This window comes from Atractosteus spatula, chromosome 25, assembly GCF_055471065.1.
Source record: "Atractosteus spatula isolate fAtrSpa1 chromosome 25, fAtrSpa1.hap1, whole genome shotgun sequence".
In the NCBI taxonomy this organism is placed as follows: domain Eukaryota; kingdom Metazoa; phylum Chordata; class Actinopteri; order Semionotiformes; family Lepisosteidae; genus Atractosteus; species Atractosteus spatula.
Window position 1 is genome coordinate 5,581,935 of NC_142730.1, and position 22,148 is coordinate 5,604,082.

Here is a 22,148-nt window from a genome sequence, read left to right on the forward strand (position 1 = left end):
CCTGTCGGAGTTGTTGTTTTTAAACGAGCTCAGGAATGCGCACCTCTCTCCTTTCCCGCGCCCTGATTGGCTGACGTCTCGGGAGGGGAGGGGCCCTCCTTCCCAGCCCGGGCGAGACCTGCCCCCCCCCGCCTCCCTCCTCCTTCTCCTCCTCCACACACCCTCTGTCCCAAAACTCCTGCCCTGCGCCGGGTTCGCTTCCCAGCTCGTGCCGTGGAATCACCGCAGCGGAGAAGGCGGACCAGCCCGAGGGGACGGACTGGGCAGATTGGGCAGACTGGAAGACTGGAAGACTGGAGAGGCAGGGTGGGAAGACTTTTCCCAAACTTTCTCCCTCTTTGTGCCGGGAGAGCGACCGGGAGCGAGCCCCCCTGCGGTGATGTGACGGCGCTGTGAGTCGGAGCGAGCAGAAAACTTCTCGGAACTTCTCCGGACCGCTGCAGGTCTTTAGGAAGTGGGCGATTCAGGAAATCAGGGCTGTTGTTTTCTTGTGTTTTTTTGCGGGGAGGGGGGTGAGAGAATCCAGAGGAAAACACCTTTTTTTTTTCATTACTCGTGCATGCGCGGACGGAGGTATTTCTCTTTGCACGGTTACCTGCGTGGAGGCGAGATTCCCAGCCCCCTCCCCCAAAGTACGGACCCGAGCAGCGCGCTGTAGCCGCCCGGCGCCGGCAGGCGAGATGAGCTGTCCCCGCCGCCCCGGAGTCTGGATGCTGTGGAGACTCGCCCTCGCTCTGGAGCTGCTGGCGACAGCGGGGGGCCTGAGGCAGGCGGTGCACTGGAACAGCAGCAACGCCAGGTAGGACTCCTGGTACGGGCCGTGTGGGGAGAGCGCCGATCGGAGCTCAGGTCACCGCGAATGAGTGACATTTCAGAGTGGCGAGTGTGCAGTAGTAACAGTGGAGCCATGCGCTGGAGCGTGCAGTAGTAACAGTGGAGCCCTGCGCTGGAGCGTGCAGTAGTAACAGTGGAGCCTAGTAACTGGTGCTCTGAGCTGGAGGGTGCAGTAGTAACTGGTGCTCTGAGCTGGAGGGTGCAGTAGTAACTAGTGCTCTGAGCTGGAGGGTGCAGTAGTAACTGGTGCTCTGAGCTGGAGCGTGCAGTAGTAACAGTGGAGCCCTGCGCTGCAGCGTGCAGTAGTAACAGTGGAGCCCTGCGCTGCAGCGTGCAGTAGTAACAGTGGAGCCCTGCGCTGCAGCGTGCAATAGTAACAGTGGTGCTCTGAGCTGGAGCGTGCAGTAGTAACAGTGGCGCTCTGAGCTGGAGGGTGCAGTAGTAACAGTGGAGCCCTGCTCTGGAGCGTGCAGTAGTAACAGTGGTGCTCTGAGCTGGAGGGTGCAGTAGTAACAGTGGAGCCCTGCGCTGGAGCGTGCAGTAGTAACAGTGGTGCCCTGAGCTGGAGGGTGCAGTAGTAACAGTGGAGCCCTGCGCTGGAGCGTGCAGTAGTAACAGTGGAGCCCTGAGCTGGAGCGTGCAGTAGTAACAGTGGAGCCCTGCGCTGGAGCGTGCAGTAGTAACAGTGGAGCCCTGCGCTGGAGCGTGCAGTAGTAACAGTGGTGCTCTGAGCTGGAGGGTGCAGTAGTAACAGTGGAGCAATGCGCTGGAGGGTGCAGTAGTAACAGTGGAGCCCTGCGCTGGAGCGTGCAGTACTAACAGTGGAGCCCTGCGCTGGAGGGTGCAGTAGTAACAGTGGTGCTCTGAGCTGGAGGGTGCAGTAGTAACAGTGGAGCCCTGCGCTGCAGCGTGCAGTAGTAACAGTGGTAACCAGTCTGGGGGTTATTAGGCAGCAGGCATACATGTGTCTCAGCGCCCAGCGCTCAGGATCTTGTGGTGGAATCTCGGTGGTCCGGGGACACACCCCCTGTCAGCAGAGCCCCTGGCACGCCTGGCGTTCTCGGGAACCGCCGGGTGACGCAGGGTGACTGGACTTGTCCAGCCAGTCTGGTGTGCTGTGGGTTTGGCTCCAGTCTCAGATCTTTGCTCCCTGGCCTCCAGCCAGTGACTCAGGCAGCGAGGAGCAGTGATTTCTGGCTCTGGGACATGAACAGCCCAGCTTGGCCTGACGGTTCTCCTGACACGGTCCTGGGCCCAGTCCAGCTCAGAGCTGGTTCTGCAGCCCTGGGCCCAGTCCAGCACCGTGTCAGTTCACTGCTCCCTGACTGCAAGTCTTTAAGCCTCTGATCCACACGCAGCCCTGGGCCCAGTCCAGCACCGGGCTGGTTCTACAGTCGTGGGAGCAGGAGTCTCTGTTGTACTGAGTGAGCCTGGGTCACAGTCAGCCCATGCCCAGCACTCCTGTCCTCGTGTGGGTGCTGGTGGGCGCAGCAGGCACGTGCTGCAGGCTGAAGTCCAGATCTCACTCCGTCAATGTTTTTCCCTGGCAAGGAGGTGAGAGGTCATTCCAGAAACGGGAGTCTCCCTGCAACTCCCTGCTCTGCCGTTCTGGAGAGAGTTCACACCGACTTCCTTTTACTGTTTTCTGCACTTTGAAAGGCTCCAGGAGAACATTAGTAGTAAAACCTGGAGTGGATCAGACTGCCGTGCACTGGGAGTCTGACTGACAGCACTGTAAATCCTGGAGTGGATTAGACTGCTGTGCACTGGGAGTCTGACTGACAGCACTGTAAATCCTGGAGTGGATCAGACTGCTGTGCACTGGGAGTCTGTATGCACTGTAAAACCTGGAGTGGATCAGACTGCTGTGCACTGGGAGTCTGACTGACACCAGTGTAAAACCTGAAGTGGATCAGACTGCTGTGCACCGGGATAGTTGTTGTGCCATATCAGCTCAGCTGTGTTTTTGTGACGGGTCCTCTGCCTGACACACATGCGCTACGACGTCTCTCTCGCCACACCAGGGGCGCAGGGCGAAACTGGCTCTCGAATTCCTCTCTCCCGTGTCGTGACTGTAAGACAGATGTTGGTCCGTCTTGCTTCCACCCAGTTTTGATGTTGAAACAGATCATTAGTCAACTGCTTTAGTGAGATCCTTCCTGCACACTGAGCACACCTGTACAGGATAATTACAGCCTTGCTGACTGGCTGGCTCGGTGACCTTTCGTCTTTCAGTAGGAGAGTGTGTGGGGGTTCTGGGGACCACAGTGGTCTCTGCGGCCCTCAAACCCCACTCGGGCTGAACCCACGTCCGCTCTTGCCTTGGACTCTGGGTTTTCCCGTTAGGAATCCCAGTAATGCATTTCCCATCCCTCTCCTGCTCGCTTTCTTGCATCCATTCATTCGGAATAATGTCTTTTCCTGCAGAGAAGGTCAGCTGCTGACTTGAAGAATTTATGGATTCAGAATCGCTATCAGAGCTGGAGAGTAACTGTACAGACACTCAGTCCAGCTCCTCTGTATCTTCACATGAACACTCCTTCATCATCATCAGAGCTGTAGAGTAACTGTACAGACACTCAGTCCAGCTCCTCTGTATCTTCACACTAACACTCCTTCATCATCATCAGAGCTGGAGAGTAACTGTAGAGACACTCAGTCCAGCTCCTCTGTATCTTCACACTAACACTCCTTCATCATCATCAGAGCTGTAGAGTCACTGTACAGACACTCAGTCCAGCTCCTCTGTATCTTCACATGAACACTCCTTCATCATCATCAGAGCTGTAGAGTCACTGTACAGACACTCAGTCCAGCTCCTCTGTATCTTCACATGGACACTCCTTCATCATCATCAGAGCTGTAGAGTAACTGTACAGACACTCAGTCCAGCTCCTCTGTATCTTCACATGAACACTCCTTCATCATCATCAGAGCTGTAGAGTCACTGTACAGACACTCAGTCCAGCTCCTCTGTATCTTCACATGAACACTCCTTCATCATCATCAGAGCTGTAGAGTCACTGTACAGACACTCAGTCCAGCTCCTCTGTATCTTCACATGAACACTCCTTCATCATCATCAGAGCTGTAGAGTCACTGTACAGACACTCAGTCCAGCTCCTCTGTATCTTCACATTAACACTCCTTCATCATCATCAGAGCTGGAGAGTAACTGTAGAGACACTCAGTCCAGCTCCTCTGTATCTTCACACTAACACTCCTTCATCATCATCAGAGCTGGAGAGTAACTGTAGAGACACTCAGTCCAGCTCCTCTGTATCTTCACACTAACACTCCTTCATCATCATCAGAGCTGGAGAGTAACTGTAGAGACACTCAGTCCAGCTCCTCTGTATCTTCACATGAACACTCCTTCATCATCATCAGAGCTGTAGAATAACTGTAGAGACACTCAGTCCAGCTCCTCTGTATCTTCACATGAACACTCCTTCATCATCATCAGAGCTGTAGAGTAACTGTAGAGACACTCAGTCCAGCTCCTCTGTATCTTCACATGAACACTCCTTCATCATCATCAGAGCTGTAGAGTAACTGTAGAGACACTCAGTCCAGCTCCTCTGTATCTTCACATTAACACTCCTTCATCATCATCAGAGCTGTAGAGTCACTGTACAGACACTCAGTCCAGCTCCTCTGTATCTTCACATTAACACTCCTTCATCCTCATGAGAGCTGCAGGGTCTGCCCTCAGCAGGAAGGAGTGGAGGGAGGAGGGGGAGAGGGGAAAGAGAGGGAGAGGAGGGGCAGGCATGTCTCTGGGGTCTGAGTTGCAGTGACCGTGAAAGTTCTTAAATAAACAGAGATCAGTCCACTTAGTGTCGCCTCGCTGCTCCCCGAGTGATCACAGCCCCGCGCCCCCCCACCCCCTCTCTTCCTCTCTGTCCCCCTCTCCCTCGCACACACTCCTGTCCTCTGCCAGTAGACAGGGATGCAGAGGTGCACAGGAGTGAGAGAGAGCCCCTCCTCCCTCCCTCCGCCGTTCTCTCTCGCTCCAGCGGCTCAGGGCCGTTCCGTCAGCTGCCTCCACTCCCCCGCCTGTGTGATGGAAGGATGGCTGGGCGGGGGGGGGGATGGCACTGAATCACTCGGGCCCTCTGGGAAGCAATGTACTTTCTCTCAATCTCTCGCTCCCTCGCTTGCCTCCTCGCCCTCACCCTCTACTAGAGCTGAGGCACTGGGAGAGAGAGAGGGGAGGGAGCCAGTGTGGGCTCGTGGATAGAGCTGAGACACTGGGAGAGAGAGAGAGGGAGGCAGTGTGGGCTCATGGATAGAGCTGAGACACTGGGAGAGAGAGAGAGGGAGGCAGTGTGGGCTAGTGGTTAGAGCTGAGAGAGAGGGAGGCAGTGTGGGCTAGTGGTTAGAGCTGAGAGAGAGGGAGGCAGTGTGGGCTAGTGGTTAGAGCTGAGACACTTTTAAATTGTGGTGTACTGTACTATACTCACATTGTGCTGTGCTGTGTTTTCCCAGCAGAGTGTAATTACTGCATGTTTACTCTGAGCTGTAGTGGCAGGGAGAGACTTGAGTCAGGCCTGAACTTGAACTCGCAGGATAAGCTGCTCGTCAGGCTGGTTTCCCCGGAGCAGTAATTACCTTTTCATGTTTTCTGAAAAGTGGTGAAACGTGCGGAGAGCAGCTTGTCTCCATTGACTAGCTTGGCTGTACATTTCAGCTAATGGTTTTAAAATAATTCTACAGCTGCCGCCACTGTTACTACTAGCGCTGGTGCTGGTGATAGTTGTCACTGCTACTTCACTTGTTACTGTAGCTACCACTAACACTGTTACCATAGCTAGTGCCAGTACTATTACTATAACTATAACATCTACTGCTGCTGCTGTTACTGTCCCTACTGCTAGTACTGTTACTATAGCTAGTGTCAGTACTATTACTATAACTATAACCTCTACTGCTGCTGTTACTGTCCCTACTGCTTGTACTGTTACTATAGCTAGTGTCAGTACGATTACTATAACTATAACATCTACTGCTGCTGTCACTGTCCCTACTGCTAGTACTGTTACTATAGCTAGTGTCAGTAATATTACTATAACTATAACCTCTACTGCTGCTGTTACTATTCCTGCTGCTGGTACTGTTACCACTACTGTTACTATAGCTAGTGCCAGTACTATTACTATAACTTCTATTGCTGCTATTATAACATCTATTACTAGTACTGCTACTGTTACTACTAACTACTACTAGCCCACACTGCCCCCCCCCCTCCCAGTGCCTCAGCTCTAACCACTAGCCCACACTGCCTCACTCTCTCTCCCCCCCAGTGCCTCAGCTCTAACCACTAGCCCACACTGCCTCTCTCTCTCTCTCCCAGTCTCTCAGCTCTAACCACTAGCCAACACTCCCTCTCTCTCTCCCAGTGCCTCAGCTCTAACCACTAGCCCACACTGCCTCCCTCTCTCTCTCTCCCAGTCTCTCAGCTCTAACCACTAGCCCACACTGAGAGGGAGAAAGGCTCTGTGCAGCACACAGGTAAGTGCCTGTGATCAGTCTTAGCTGGCAGGCTATCAGCTCAGCGATGTTTCCGTGCTGATTGGGTAGTTAGACAAGCTGCTATCAGCGCCCATGACTGATCAATAACCGTTTATCCCGGCGTTTCCGTTACCTAATGATGCATGACTCAATTAATCAGCTCAGCGCTGGTGAGGCCCTGTATTACGCACACTGCTGGTGTCATCTCCAGGAGACCTCAGAGTGCCTGGCTGTGGTTATTGATCACTGATCACCTCCTGTACTGTGCACACTGCTGGTGTGTCACTCTATGGTTATTGATCACTGATCACCTCCTGTACTGCGCCCACTGCTGGTGTGTCACTCTATGGTTATTGATCACTGATCGCCTCCTGTACGGTGCACACTGCTATCTCTGATCAGTTGGTCACCGAGCTGCAGGCTGATCTGTAGCTCTTCATAGCTCCCTTGCAGGGTCTCCAGCTATGGCCAGGCTGGTGGAGAGCTCAATGGGTACAGACAGCTGGACGCACCAGTCGTCTGCCCTGCTCTCGGTGCCCCGTTCCTGTGGGATTTGGGGGTGACCAGTGACTGATCAGTGTCAAGGCAGGTGATTCAGACACAGGAACGACCTCCTGCTCTGAAGGCCGGGGGTCTCTAGGGGAACAGGTGTGCTGGATTGAGGGGTCTTCAGAAAGGGGTGGCTGTGGGGGACCTGCGAGCTGTGTGCTGACGCGCTCTTCCTCGCCTGCTCCTCTGACACTCAAGCACATTCTCTCCCTCTGTTCTCCGGCCTTTCTCCCCTCCCCCCTCGCCTCCTCTTTCCCTTTCTCCCTCACACTCTGATCCTCCTCTCCCTTTCTCCCAATTCTTCTATCTCCTCCTCTCCCTCTCTTTCTGCTCCTCTCTCTTTCTCCCCTGATTCTCCTCTCCCTCTCTTTCTACTCCTCTCTCTTTCTCCCCTGATTCTCCTCTCCCTCTCTTTCTGCTCCTCTCTCTTTCTCTCCCCCCCCCCTCCGGGTTCTCCTCTCCCTCTCTTTCTGCTCCTCTCTCTTTATCCCCCCACCCGGGTTCTCCTCTCCCTCTCTTTCTGCTCCTCTCCCTCTCTTTCTGCTCCTCTCTCTTTCTCCCCTGATTCTCCTCTCCCTCTCTTTCTGCTCCTCTCTCTTTCTCCCCCCTCGGGTTCTCCTCTCCCTCTCTTTCTGCTCCTCTCTCTTTCTCCCCCCCCCCCCGGGTTCTCCTCTCCCTCTCTTTCTGCTCCTCTCTCTTCCTCCCCCCCCCCGGGTTCTCCTCTCCCCTCCCCCCAGCCCTGCTCTGTATGATCTGCCCCACAGCTCACAGACAGTGCCAGTTTCCTGTGTGCCTGGCCAGGGCGGGGCACGGGGCTCTCTGATTGGCCGATGATGGGGGGGGGGTCGGATCTCCATGGGGGGTCAGAATAATGGGCGTCCGGGGAAGGAGGAAGCCAGCAAGCATGAAGAGCACACACCTCAGCCTCGTCTCCCCCCCGCCTCCCCCTCGCTCTGCGTGTCTCGCAGTCTGGTTGAGCTTCACTAATCTCCAGCACCGATGCCTGCTGATAGCTTCTGAAGACGTCCCTGCACACCCTGCTGGAGGAAGGAGCTAGGACAGCAATTAACACAGACCCCTCACCTCTCTCCCTCCATCCTGCACGTCTTCACACACAAATTCACTCCAGACGACATGAGAGCTTCGGGTGCTGCTTCTGAGAGGAGAGGGACAGCAGTGTCTCTATGCGAGAGGAGAGGGACAGCAGTGTCTCCAGTCCAGTCAGGGGTGTGTCAAAGTGTGAATTCCGGGGCAGTGTGAGAGGAGAGGGACAGCAGTGTCTCCAGTCCAGTCAGGGGGGTGTCAGTATGAGAATTCAGGGGAGTGTGAGAGGAGAGGGACAGCAGTGTCTCTAGCAGTGTCTCCAGTCCAGTCAGGGGTGTGTCAGTGTGAGAATTCAGGGGCAGTGTGAGAGGAGAGGGACAGCAGTGTCTCCAGTCCAGTCAGGGGTGTGTGAGAGGAGAGGGACAGCAGTGTCTCCAGTCCAGTCAGGGGGGTGTCAGTGTGTGAATTCAGGGGCAGTGTGAGAGGAGAGGGACAGCAGTGTCTCCAGTCCAGTCAGGGGTGTGTGAGAGGAGAGGGACAGCAGTGTCTCCAGTCCAGTCAGGGGAGTGTGAGAGGAGAGGGACAGCAGTGTCTCTAGCAGTGTCTCCAGTCCAGTCAGGGGTGTGTCAGTGTGAGAATTCAGGGGCAGTGTGAGAGGAGAGGGACAGCAGTGTCTCCAGTCCAGTCAGGGGTGTGTCAGTGTGTGAATTCAGGGGCAGTGTGAGAGGAGGGGGACAGCAGTGTCTCCAGTCCAGTCAGGGGTGTGTCAGTGTGTGAATTCAGGGGCAGTGTGAGAGGAGAGGGACAGCAGTGTCTCCAGTCCAGTCAGGGGTGTGTCAGTGTGTGAATTCAGGGGGAGTGTGAGAGGAGAGGGACAGCAGTGTCTCCAGTCCAGTCAGGGGGGTGTCAGTGTGTGAATTCAGGGGCAGTGTGAGAGGAGAGGGACAGCAGTGTCTCCAGTCCAGTCAGGGGTGTGTCAGTGTGTGAATTCAGGGGGAGTGTGAGAGGAGAGGGACAGCAGTGTCTCCAGTCCAGTCAGGGGGGTGTCAGTGTGTGAATTCAGGGGCAGTGTGAGAGGAGAGGGACAGCAGTGTCTCCAGTCCAGTCAGGGGTGTGTCAGTGTGTGAATTCAGGGGGAGTGTGAGAGGAGAGGGACAGCAGTGTCTCCAGTCCAGTCAGGGGGGTGTCAGTGTGTGAATTCAGGGGCAGTGTGAGAGGAGAGGGACAGCAGTGTCTCCAGTCCAGTCAGGGGTGTGTCAGTGTGTGAATTCAGGGGGAGTGTGAGAGGAGAGGGACAGCAGTGTCTCCAGTCCAGTCAGGGGGGTGTCAGTGTGAGAATTCAGGGGCAGTGTGAGAGGAGAGGGACAGCAGTGTCTCCAGTCCAGTCAGGGGTGTGTCAGTGTGTGAATTCAGGGGGAGTGTGAGAGGAGAGGGACAGCAGTGTCTCCAGTCCAGTCAGGGGGGTGTCAGTGTGTGAATTCAGGGGCAGTGTGAGAGGAGAGGGACAGCAGTGTCTCCAGTCCAGTCAGGGGTGTGTCAGTGTGTGAATTCAGGGGGAGTGTGAGAGGAGAGGGACAGCAGTGTCTCCAGTCCAGTCAGGGGGGTGTCAGTGTGTGAATTCAGGGGCAGTGTGAGAGGAGAGGGACAGCAGTGTCTCCAGTCCAGTCAGGGGTGTGTCAGTGTGAGGAGAGGGACAGCAGTGTCTCCAGTCCAGTCAGGGGGGTGTCAGTGTGTGAATTCAGGGGGAGTGTGAGAGGAGAGGGACAGCAGTGTCTCCAGTCCAGTCAGGGGTGTGTCAGTGTGTGAATTCAGGGGGAGAGGAGAGAGACAGCTGTGGTTCTCTCGGTGCTGTTTTTAGGATATGCAGACAGTAGTATCCAATGTTGGTTATTGATTATTAATTGGGTATGTCCTCAATGAGCTTGTATCTCATTCATGAGTCATGATTGATAGTCAGGATTTGCAGAAGGTTCCAGATCTGGTGCTGGTTAGTGATGGGGTATTTCCTGTCTCTCCCTGACTGCTCAGGTTGGCACGGGGAGATCACTCCGTCCAGGTGAACATCAACGACTACCTGGACATCTTCTGCCCTCATTACCCCCCCAGCACGCCCCCCGAGAGCACGGAGTCCTTCACCCTGTACCTGGTGAGCGCCGAGGGGTACCGCAGGTGCCAGGAGAGTCGGGGCGCCTTCAAGCGCTGGGAGTGCAGCCGGCCCTTCGCCCCCCACGGGCCGGTCCGCTTCTCCGAGAAGATCCAGCTCTTCACGCCCTTCTCTCTGGGCTTCGAGTTCCAGCCGGGACAGGAGTACTACTACATCTGTGAGTGCGCCCCTCCGTCCTCCACTGTCTGCTGCTGACCCCTGTCTGCCCCAGCTCCTCCCTGCCTGTCAGAGACAGGAAGTCCAGCAGACCGCAGCAGGTCTGGGCAATCACCATCTGCACATCTGGGCAGGCTGTCACTGAGGCACACACACTGCAGAGAGACTGTACCCCACACAGACACACAGACACACAGACACACAGACACACAGACTATACCATTCACACACATTGACACACACGCTGCATAGAGACTATACCACACACACCTACACACACACTGACGCACACTGCATAGAGACTAGACCACACACACACACTGACGCACACTGCATAGAGACTAGACCATGCACACACTGCATAGAGACTAGACCACACACACACACACACACACACACACACACACACACACACTGCAGAGACTATACCATACACACACACTGATACACCCCGTATAGAGACAACCACCACACTCAGACTTTACAGTGACTCTCCAGCTCTGATGATGATGAAGGAGTGTTCATGTGAAGATACAGAGGAGCTGGACTGAGTGTCTGTACAGTGACTCTCCAGCTCTGATGATGATGAAGGAGTGTTCATGTGAAGATACAGAGGAGCTGGACTGAGTGTCTGTACAGTGACTCTATAGCTCTGATGATGATGAAGGAGTGTTCATGTGAAGATACAGAGGAGCTGGACTGAGTGTCTGTACAGTGACTCTATAGCTCTGATGATGATGAAGGAGTGTGAATGTGAAGATAGTTGAACTGTGGTTCCTCTCTTCTCTCTGCTCTGGTCTAGAAAGCCACAGAGAGACAGATGTCTCGTGCTGCTGTGGTCTGGGCCAGATGACAGTGTTCCTGTGTTTCAGTGCTTCAGATTAGCCTGCCTCCTGCCTCCCCCCCTGTTCCTCTGCGGCTCTGCTAACTGTGTCTTTTGAAGGACCCGTGGAGACTGCGTGTCTTGAGTTAACGGAGGCAGGGCTGTGCGAGGGCAGACTTGTCTAGTTATTTTTTCATCAGTTAGTCATATGAGAGACTTCTTAACGAGAGCTGAAGGAAAATGACTCTTGAAATTGTTCAGATTGTTTTTCCTCTTGGAAGAGCATTAAAGTGTCTATTAGACACTATCGATTACACAGTCTTTGCTGTTAACACAGCGAGTATCTGTTATAGATTGCTTCCACCATCTACACTATTGGCATAGTGTGTCTATTATAGATTATTGATTTCATACTCTGTGATGCTGACATTGTCTATTAGACACTATTGATTACACAGTGTTTATACAGTTCGTATCTTTTATAGATTGATTGTCCAATATAGACTATTGACAGTGTCTATTACACAGTCTGGGTGTGACGGACAGACTACATAATAGACTACATTTATAGATTATTGATCACACGTGTCTGCTCAGTTTTACTGATTATGCAGGCCTGACTAGTGTGGTGGACTAGCTGGTGTGTACAGAATTGATTATTGATTGCCTCGTATTGACGCAGGGTGTTTATTTCCAGCTGTCCCCTCTGAGGAGAGTCCACCTGGGCAGCGCTGTCTCAGACTGCGGGTGTCTGTGTGCTGTGCCACCAGTGAGTACACTCCTCCCCCTCCCTTCTTTCACACTCCCTCCATCCTTCTCCCAGCTGTCTTCACCCTTCTGTCACTATCGGATTCTCCCTCCGATCGCTCACCTGTGGGGGAGGAGCTCAGTCACCTGTGGGGGCGGAGCTCAGTCACCTGTGGGGGCTGGCGTGGGCGGAGCTCAGTCACCTGTGGGGGCTGGTGGGGGAGGTGGAGCTGGAGCTCAGTCACCTGTGGGGGCTGGCGTGGGCGGAGCTCAGTCACCTGTGGGGGCTGGCGTGGGCGGAGCTCAGTCACCTGTGGGGGCTGGTGGGGGAGGTGGAGCTGGAGCTCAGTCACCTGTGGGGGCTGGCGGGGGTGGAGCTCAGTCACCTGTGGGGGCTGGTGGGGGAGGTGGAGCTGGAGCTCAGTCAGCTGTGGGGGCTGGCGGGGGCGGAGCTCAGTCACCTGTGGGGGCTGGCGGGGGCGGAGCTCAGTCAGCTGTGGGGGCTGGCAGGGGGCGGAGCTCAGTCACCTTTGGCGGCTGGCGGGGGCGGAGCTCAGTCACCTGTGGGGGCTGGTGGGGGAGGTGGAGCTGGAGCTCAGTCAGCTGTGGGGGCTGGCGGGGGCGGAGCTCAGTCACCTGTGGGGGCTGGTGGGGGAGGTGGAGCTGGAGCTCAGTCAGCTGTGGGGGCTGGCAGGGGGCGGAGCTCAGTCACCTGTGGGGGCTGGCGGGGGCGGAGCTCAGTCACCTTTGGCGGTTGGCGGGGGCGGAGCTCAGTCAGCTGTGGGGGCCGGTGGGGGTGGAGCTCAGTCACGTCAGAGAGGTTACAGACAAGGGGAGACATTCAGCCCCACCAGCCTGTTGCATTGTTAACTGAAAAGCTGCTTCCCGGTTGTTTCCACTGTGTCCTCTGGCTGGTGTTTCACAGTGGACGCTGAGGCCCAGTGGGCTGACTTGGTGACTGGTCCCTGAAGATTGGTAGTAGTTGTACTGGGTCCCCTGTCTTCTCTCCTCGGGACCGAAGAGATTCAGTTCCTCCAGGCTGTCGGTGCCGGGCCCTCCGTTGTGCCCTGGCCACTGTCTGATTCCCCCTGACTGAGACCCGAGCTCGGCACCTCAGGCTGCTCAGCCAGCGTGTCTTATCATGAGTGTTAATCGCCAGTGGGTGCTGGGGTTTGTGTGAATTTCAATAAAGGGGCTTCACAAGCTGAGCGCGTCTGTCCTCTCCCCCCTCTCCTCGCCTCTCCTCCTTTCTCTTTACTAGAGCAAGACTAATCCCCTCCAGAGTCCCCCAGAGCACCGTCCGCTCCCCCTCTCATCCCTGTTCTGTCGTTCCTGGTGCAGCACTAATCTTCCTCTTCCCCTCCGCACTCCTCACTTGCCCTCCTTCACTCCCTCTCCGGCTCCTTTGTGTCAAGTGTTCAGTCTTCAGCAGAGCATCACTAATCTTGGATCAAGGATACCTCTGCTGTCTCCGTGTCTCTCGAGACCCCTCTGTGTGTGTGTCTCTCTCTTTCCTCTCTCAAGACCCCCATCTCTCTCTCTTTCTCTCTCAAGACCCCCGTCTCTCTCTCCTCACCATCTCTCTCTCTCTCTCCTCCAGACCCCTGTCTCTCTCTCTCTCTCCTCCAGACCCCTGTCTCTCTCTCTCTCTCCTCCAGACCCCTGTCTCTGTCTCTGTCTCTCTCTCTCTCCTCCAGACCCCTGTCTCTCTCTCTCTCTCTCTCTCTCTCTCCTCCAGACCCCTGTCTCTGTCTCTCTCTCTCCTCCAGACCCCTGTCTCTCTCTCTCTCTCCTCCAGACCCCTGTCTCTCTCTCTCTCTCCTCCAGACCCCTGTCTCTGTCTCTGTCTCTCTCTCTCTCTCCTCCAGACCCCTGTCTCTGTCTCTCTCTCTCTCCTCCAGACCCCTGTCTCTCTCTCTCTCTCCTCCAGACCCCTGTCTCTCTCTCTCTCTCTCCTCCAGACCCCTGTCTCTGTCTCTGTCTCTCTCTCTCTCCTCCAGACCCCTGTCTCTGTCTCTGTCTCTCTCTCTCTCTCCTCCAGACCCCTGTCTCTGTCTCTCTCTCTCTCTCCTCCAGACCCCTGTCTCTGTCTCTCTCTCTCTCCTCCAGACCCCTGTCTCTGTCTCTCTCTCTCTCCTCCAGACCCCTGTCTCTGTCTCTCTCTCTCTCCTCCAGACCCCTGTCTCTGTCTCTCTCTCTCTCCTCCAGACCCCTGTCTCTGTCTCTCTCTCTCTCCTCCAGACCCCTGTCTCTCTCTCTCCTCCAGACCCCTGTCTCTGTCTCTCTCTCTCTCTCCTCCAGACCCCTGTCTCTGTCTCTCTCTCTCTCTCCTCCAGACCCCTGTCTCTGTCTCTCTCTCTCTCCTCCAGACCCCTGTCTCTGTCTCTCTCTCTCTCCTCCAGACCCCTGTCTCTGTCTCTCTCTCTCTCTCCTCCAGACCCCTGTCTCTCTCTCTCCTCCAGACCCCTGTCTCTGTCTCTCTCTCTCTCCTCCAGACCCCTGTCTCTCTCTCTCTCTCTCCTCCAGACCCCTGTCTCTCTCTCTCTCTCTCTCTCTCCTCCAGACCCCTGTCTCTGTCTCTCCTCTCTCCCGGGAAGCTCTTTGAAGACTGGTCCAGACGTTTCCCTTGTCCCTTGTGTTGCTGGAGGAGTCATCCTTCCAGCCCACAGCCTCTTCGTATTCCTGCTGGACTTGTCTTATTCTGGTGCAGTGCCCTGGGGTGGTCATTTTGGACTTGCAAGGCGCTATATAAAACCTTCTCCCTCACTGCTCTCCTTCTCCCTAAGAATCGCTGCTGTGCGGAGCGCCTCTCCCGCCCTCTGGCTCTCCTGCTGTGTGCTCCTTGTTGTTAGCGGAGCAGGACTAATCTCTCCCAATCCACTGCCAGTCCTGTCTCTCCTATCCCTCCATCTCCGTCTTCACTAGACCAACACTAATCCGTCCCAAGATAACACTTGTCTCCTGTCTTTTACCAGACCCCTCTCCCTCATTCCGTCTCTCCCTGTCCCTCTCCCCCCTCATCCCCACCTCTTCCATCTCCCCCCTCATCCCCACCTCTTCCCTCTCTCCCTGTCCCTCTCCTCCCTCATCCCCTCTACTCTTCCCTCTCTCCCTGTCCCTCTCCCGGTCCCTCTCCCGGTCCCTCTCCCGGTCCCTCTCCCTGTCCCTCTCCTCCCTCTCTCTTCCCTCTCTCTCTGTCCCTCTCCTCCCTCATCCCCTCTCTCTTCCCTCTCTCTCTGTCCCTCTCCTCCCTCACCCCCTCTCTCTTCCCTCTCTCCCTGTCCCTCTCCTCCCTCATTCCCTCTCTCTTCCCTCTCTCCCTGTCCCTCTCCTCCCTCATTCCCTCTCTCTTCCCTCTCTCCCTGTCCCTCTCCTCCCTCATTCCCTCTCTCTTCCCTCTCTCTCTGTCCCTCTCCTCCCTCATCCCCTCTCTCTTCCCTCTCTCTCTGTCCCTCTCCTCCCTCATCCCCTCTCTCTTCCCTCTCTCTCTGTCCCTCTCCTCCCTCATCCCCTCTCTCTTCCCTCTCTCTCTGTCCCTCTCCTCCCTCATCCCCTCTCTCTCTGTCCCTCTCCTCCCTCATCCCCTCTCTCTCTGTCCCTCTCCTCCCTCATCCCCTCTCTCTTCCCTCTCTCTCTGTCCCTCTCCTCCCTCATCCCCTCTCTCTTCCCTCTCTCCCTGTCCCTCTCCCCCCTCATCCCCACCTCTTCCCTCTCCCCCCTCATCCCCACCTCTTCCCTCTCTCCCTGTCCCTCTCCTCCCTCATCCCCTCTACTCTTCCCTGTCCCTCTCCCTGTCCCTCTCCTCCCTCTCTCTTCCCTCTCTCTCTGTCCCTCTCCTCCCTCATCCCCTCTCTCTCTGTCCCTCTCCTCCCTCATCCCCTCTCTCTTCCCTCTCTCCCTGTCCCTATCCTTCCTCATTCCCTCTCTCTTCCCTTTCTCCCTGTCCCTCTCCTCCCTCATTCCCTCTCTCTTCCCTCTCTCCCTGTCCCTCTCCTCTCTCTTCCCTCTCCCTGTCCCTCTCCTCCCTCTCTCTTCCCTCTCTCTCTGTCCCTCTCCTCCCTCATCCCCTCTCTCTCTGTCCCTCTCCTCCCTCATCCCCTCTCTCTTCCCTCTCTCCCTGTCCCTATCCTCCCTCATTCCCTCTCTCTTCCCTCTCTCCCTGTCCCTCTCCTCCCTCATTCCCTCTCTCTTCCCTCTCTCCCTGTCCCTCTCCTCCCTCATTCCCTCTCTCCCTGTCTCTCCGTCTCTCCCTCCCGCTGTGAAAAGCCATTCCGACCGTTTTCAGCTCTCCGTGGAAATTCACGGCCCTGTCTCCCTCTCTCTCTCCTGCCAGTGGCCAGCGCCTGGTGTCTCAGAGCCGTGAGCTCGACAGAGCGGCCACAGCCACCCCCCTCTCTCCCCCTCCCTCCCGCTGTGCCTAAATACCGTCAGCTGTTGATCCCTTATGGAATTGAACAGAGAGCCCCCCCACCCCAACCCTGTCTCGCCAGCCCTCCTGCTCTGAGACTCCCAGCCCCCTGCTGTGGAGAGTGGCACCCAGACAAGCCCACCAGCCCTCACTCTTTCACGCTGTCTCTCTCCCTGTCTGCTCCAGCAGGTCTCTCGGTCTCGTTCAGTCGTTCTCTTTGTGTCGCACTCTCCCTCTCTCCCCTTCTCCTTTCTTCCTTTCGTAAACCCGACGTTCGTGGTCCCTTGTCCCTCTCCCTCCCGCTGACAGGAAGCCCTGTGGGGAAGTTAATGTGTGATGCACATGTTTCAGGGTGTGGTTGCTTGTCGCTGTTTTTTGTATTACCTTGTAGTAATCTCTCCTTCTCTCTGTTTCCTCACAGCCACTGGCTCCACATCTCAAGTCAGAAGAGGTTAGTCATCTGCCTGCCCAGCCTGTCCGTCTCTCACTCTGTCTCTCCTGCCCTGTCTCTGTCACTCTGCCAGTCCTGCCCTGTCCTGTCTGTCTCTCCTGCCCTATCTCTGTCACTCTGCCAGTCCTGCCCTGTCCTGTCTGTCTCTCCTGCCCTGTCTCTGTCACTCTGCCAGTCCTAACCTGTCTGTCTCTCACTCTGTTGCTCTGTGTGTAGGCACTCCAGCACCCCGCAGTGCAGCGATTTCTGTGATGAAGAGCTCAGCCACCCTGCTGCTCCTCCTCCTCACCTGTCTGTGGGTGTCTTGGAGCACCATCCCTCCCTGCTGGCAGTGAGGGACACGAGCTGCCCAGAGACTTGAGCACTGCCCTTAGAGACGCCAGGACACTGTAACTGTGAGCAAGCTTGAGCAGCACAGCAGGCCTGTCCCAGTCTGACCCCCTGTATCTGTCTGTCTCTCAGACACACAGGCTGCCTGTCTCTCTCTCTGTCCCAATCTGACCCCCTGTATCTGTCTGTCTCTTAGACACACAGACTGTCTGTCTATCTCTCTCTGTCCCAGTCTGTCCCTGTGTATCTGTCTGTCTCTCAGACACACAGACTGCCTGTCTCTCTCTGTCCCAATCTGACCCCCTGTATCTGTCTCTGTCTCTTGTGTCCCAGTCTGACCCTGTGTATCTGTCTGTCTCTCAGACACACAGGCTGCCTGTCTCTCTCTCTGTCCCAATCTGACCCCCTGTATCTGTCTCTTAGACACACAGACTGTCTGTCTCTCTCTCTCTGTCCCAGTCTGTCCCTGTGTATCTGTCTGTCTCTCAGACACACAGATTGCCTGTCTCTCTCTCTCTGTCCCAATCTGACCCTGTGTATCTGTCTGTCTCTCAGACACACAGACTGCCTGCCTGTCTCTCTCTCTGTCCCAATCTGACCCCCTGTATCTGTCTGTCTCTTAGACACACAGACTGGCTGCCTGTCTCTCTCTCTGTCCCAATCTGACCCTGTGTATCTGTCTGTCTCTCAGACACACAGACTGCTTGTCTCTCTCTCTGTCCCAGCCTGACCCTGTGTATCTGTCTGTCTGCCTGTCTCCTGCTGTCCCTGACAGCTGGATAGTGTCAGTGTTGTCAAGAGTGTGGGTGTGGATTGGAATTCACGTCTTAACCCATGATGCCTTGTTAATCCAGTTTGGGAGGTTTCTGGGAAGGAAACCACAACGCACTCTGTCTCCCTTCACCTCCTCCCCCCCGTTCTCCCTCCGTCTCCCTCGTTCCCTCGTCTTCAGGCGTTTTCTGAGTGTTGGAGCAGCAGCACACTCTTCCACTGGGCCGGACCATGCCAAACAGGGCTAAACTGAACTGGGCCAAATAAGGTCCATTGTGGACTGTAAAAAGCCTGAGCCAGAGCTGTGCATAGTGATCTGATGTGGACCAAACTGGGCCATATCTGGCCAATGTGAATTCAGTTGAGGGCAGGCTGACGCATGTCGTAGCTGGACAGATCTGAGCTAAACTGGACCAAGCAAAGCCAGGCTTCATCTAACCAGAAGTGTGAACTGATCGGGACTCTACTGAACTGGACCCAGCCTTAACTGAACTTGACTAAAGTGGGTTGGGCAGTACTACAACCCTTCTCCCTCTGCCGTCGGCCCAATCACCTTTCAGATGGATAGACCCTGCCCTCAAATGGGACAAGAGCCACTCAGGACTCATAGGTGTGCTGACCAATGAGGTCTCGCATGGACTGCTGGGCTCCATCCAATGAGGAGCTGGCAAGGGGCGGATTTCAGCCAATAGGCTTCAGAAAAGGTTTTTTTACTGATGAGAAATTCCTTTTATTTTTGTACTCGTTATTCATTGTGAATGGAGGAGGGGACAGCGATGAACACTGTATGTGTGTGTGTGTGCGTGTGCGTGTGTGTGTGGCAGCAGCCGTTCCACAGGCAAAATCTGGAGAGACGAGCAAAATAAGGTCGATGAGGTTTTCTGGAAAAATGTAGAGAGAAGCATCAGTTTTTCTGAATTTAAGATCACTGTTTAAAATTGGTGCAAGACAGGGGGTGCCCTCTGTCACCCCTTCTGTTTTCTTTCTATACAGAACTACTGGATTAAAGAAAACCGAAACATGAAGGAATAGCAATCAATGGACAAGATCAGACAAACTACACGCAGACCTTTTACACTTGCAGCAAGCTACACTGTCTTTTATGTTATGAATTTCCAGGAGACATTTGGTTGTATGTCTGGGTATAAACTAAATGTAGAGAAAAGCATCGATTTTGTGTTAAGGATAATGACTGAGCTGTGCTGTGGTTGTCTGTCAAACTCTCAGTGCACAGCAGTCTGATTCACTCCAGGTTTTTGTTTTGTAGAGATGCCACACCAGGTGTTTTGAAACTTATTGCCTTATTTGAAGATAATGTTGTACAGAAAGATTTAAGGAGCTAAAATAGTATTAGATGTTTGCTTTTCTCCTTTATTAGTGCAAATTGTGAAGAGCCTTATAGCTAGTAATTGAACCGAGTGGATCAGACTGCTGTGCACTGGGAGTCTGACTGACAGCACTGTAAAACCTGGAGTGGATCAGACTGCTGTGTACTGGGAGTCTGACTGACAGCACTGTAAAACCTGGAGTGGATCAGACTGCTGTGTACTGGGAGTCTGACTGACAGCACTGTAAAACCTGGAGTGGATCAGACTGCTGTGCACTGGGAATCTGACTGACAGCACTGTAAAACCTGGAGTGGATCAGACTGCTGTGTACTGATTTGACTCTGGTTTCACTCCAGCTTTGCAATCACACAGTGTGAACACCTGTTTTTGTTTTTCCTGTTTTCTCTGGCTGTTGTTTTTTTTTTAAATTGTACTGTGCTGTTTTTTTTCACATTTTGGTGAAGAGTTCCATCTCTTCCGTGAAGAGCTGCTGTCTGGGGGAAAAAAAACAACCGGAGCTGTACAGTAAAAGAAATGTTGACATCCACGCTGTGGTCGTTACTCTGTCCCTCTCTTTTTCTCTGCTGCAGGGTCAGAGGCCACAGTGTGCTCTGGGCTTGGCTCCTGCCTGGTTCTCAGCTAATTAATTAGTCTAATTACTTAATTAACTGAATCCATCGAATTCTTCCCTCCAGTGACAGAAGGGTTCTATAGGCACTGTCTTGACTTCACAGAATCATTGCACATGTAAAAGAAAGAACAAATATAAATAAGCCTAATTAAGAAAATAATTGGGCTAATTAACAGTGAGAGCCAGTGTGATCACGCACTAGGAAGCACCCCTCCATCAGAAACCTTAGACAGGTGTCAGACCGATGTCTTATGGTTTCTTTCAGCGTGAGCGCTTGTTACATTGCTGAATTAATTACTCAATTAAAAGCAGACCTGTGATACTTCTAACCTTGCTCTGAGATATTTTATAGGTAACTGTCTTCAAGGAAGTGAGTGTTGTGACTTATCAACTGCACTAGACCTTAAGAAAAATCCTTCATACAGTATGTTTAAAACAGAAAATAATTTGGTTTAATTAATTGTTTAATTGACAGCCCAGCATGGGAACAGAAACTAATAGACATCAACAAAGGAGGTCCAGTTCTGATCCTGGAGGGGCCAGTCAGAATTGCTCCATAGCTGTCCAGGCCTGGTCCTGGAGGGGCCGGTCAGTGTGTCTGCAGGGCTGTCCAGTCCTGGTCCCAGAGGGACAGGTCAGTGTGTCCACAGGGCTGTCCAGTCTCGGTCCTAGAGGGGCCGGTCAGTGAGTCCGCAGGGCTGTCCAGTCCTGGTCCCGAAGGAGCCAGTCAATGTGTCTGCAGGGCTGTCCAGTCCTGGTCCCAGAGGGACAGGTCAGTGTGTCCACAGGGCTGTCCAGTCTCGGTCCTAGAGGGGCCGGTCAGTGAGTCCGCAGGGCTGTCCAGTCCTGGTCCCGAAGGAGCCAGTCAATGTGTCTGCAGGGCTGTCCAGTCCTGGTCCTGAAGGAGCTGGTCAGTGTGTCCGCAGGGCTGTCCAGTCCAGGTCCCGGGGGTCTGGTCGGTGTGTCTGCAGGGCTGTCCAGTCCTGGTCCCGAAGGAGCCGGTCAGTGTGTCCGCAGGGCTGTCCAGTCCTGGTCCTGGAGGGTCTGGTCTGTGTGTCTGCATGTTGTTATTGGCTGAACTGAACCCGTTTAACAGCATCTCCGAGCTCTGCTGCCTTGGAGAGGCCTGGACATCCTGTAGGAACACAGGCTGGACAGCCCTAACGCAGGATTACCGAGAGGGGTGGTAACTGAGCGATTTCTAGATAGAGAGACGTGCTGATGTGTTTATCTCGTCCTATACCTTTTTAAGCCTGTGCCGCGCCGTGTATTAAGTGCTGTAAAGCTGTAATTGAAGGTGTAAAATCCGTCGGCCTGAGCTGCCAGAGTGTGTCGCCCTCTGGCTTGATTTCATTTGCTTTGATCGATCCACCAGCGCCCCCCCCCCCCCCCCGAGCCCCCCGGCGGGACACGCGGTGATTTCCAGCGGGAGAAGGGGGAGCTGGTCGGTCGATACGACACTGAATTGAATTGAGCCGCTCACCCGATCAGACAGCCGGGACGCTGCGAAGGTGGGGCAAGGGCTCCCCCTGCTGGGGATGAAGATGGAGGTGCAGCACATAGAGCTGGAGCAGGTTCAGTACATTATAACTATCAGATCAGATCACTGTATGGGCCAGATACAATGTCTTGCAATAGGAATTTGTCTTTTCGCAGACCCCAGCTTGCTCTCCATGAGGCACACAGACATGGAGAGAAGCTGGGGGTCAGAGCGCAGGGTCAGCCATTGTACAGCGCCCCTGGAGCAGCTGCGGTGAAGGGCCTTGCTCAGGGGCCCAGCAGAGTAGGATTCCTCTGCCGGCCGCAGGATTTGAACCTGCAGCCTTCCAGCCACAGGCGCAGATCCTGAGCCACAGTACCACCGCTCCGCTCCAGTTACTATACTGTAACTGCTACTTCTAACACTGCTCTTGCTGCTAAAATTACAGCTACTGTTACTACTTCTGTTCCAATTGCTAGCAGGACTACTGCTACTACAATTAGTACTTCTACAACTACTACTGTAACTGCAGGACACCAGGGTTCACACCTCTTTCCGACAGTGTAATGACTAATACTACTACTAATAATTCCTTACACTTATTTAGAGCTTTTCTGGATAGTCAACTCATAGTGCTTTACTGGTACTGGGGAATCCCACTACCCCCACCAATGTGTACCCCCCACCTGGATGATGCACCAGTACTCTCCCCACACACCAGCTCTTAGTGGGGAGGAGAGCAGACTGATGGAGCCAGTTCAGAGATGGGGATTTTTAGGAGGCCATGACTGGTAAAGGGCAGGAGGAAATCTGGCCAGGACACTAGGATATATAGTGGTCACTCATTAGGCTGTATAATTACTGACCAGTCCAGTGTTGTATAATTGCTCCTCATTGACAGTCTAAGAGTATCAGGAA

General features: G+C 54.4%; 1 protein-coding gene across 1 annotated transcript; it reads left to right on the plus strand.

Moving 5' to 3' along the window:
* Positions 1 to 380: 380 nt before the first annotated feature.
* Positions 381 to 19,666, plus strand: efna4 (ephrin A4; the record flags this gene model as incomplete). Its single annotated transcript, XM_088905088.1, has 5 exons — positions 381 to 799; positions 9,970 to 10,262; positions 11,782 to 11,853; positions 16,661 to 16,690; positions 16,907 to 19,666. Coding segments are annotated over 5 exons (933 nt in total), but the record flags the coding sequence as incomplete, so codon positions are not given.
* Between the last annotated feature and the right edge of the window lie 2,482 nt (positions 19,667 to 22,148).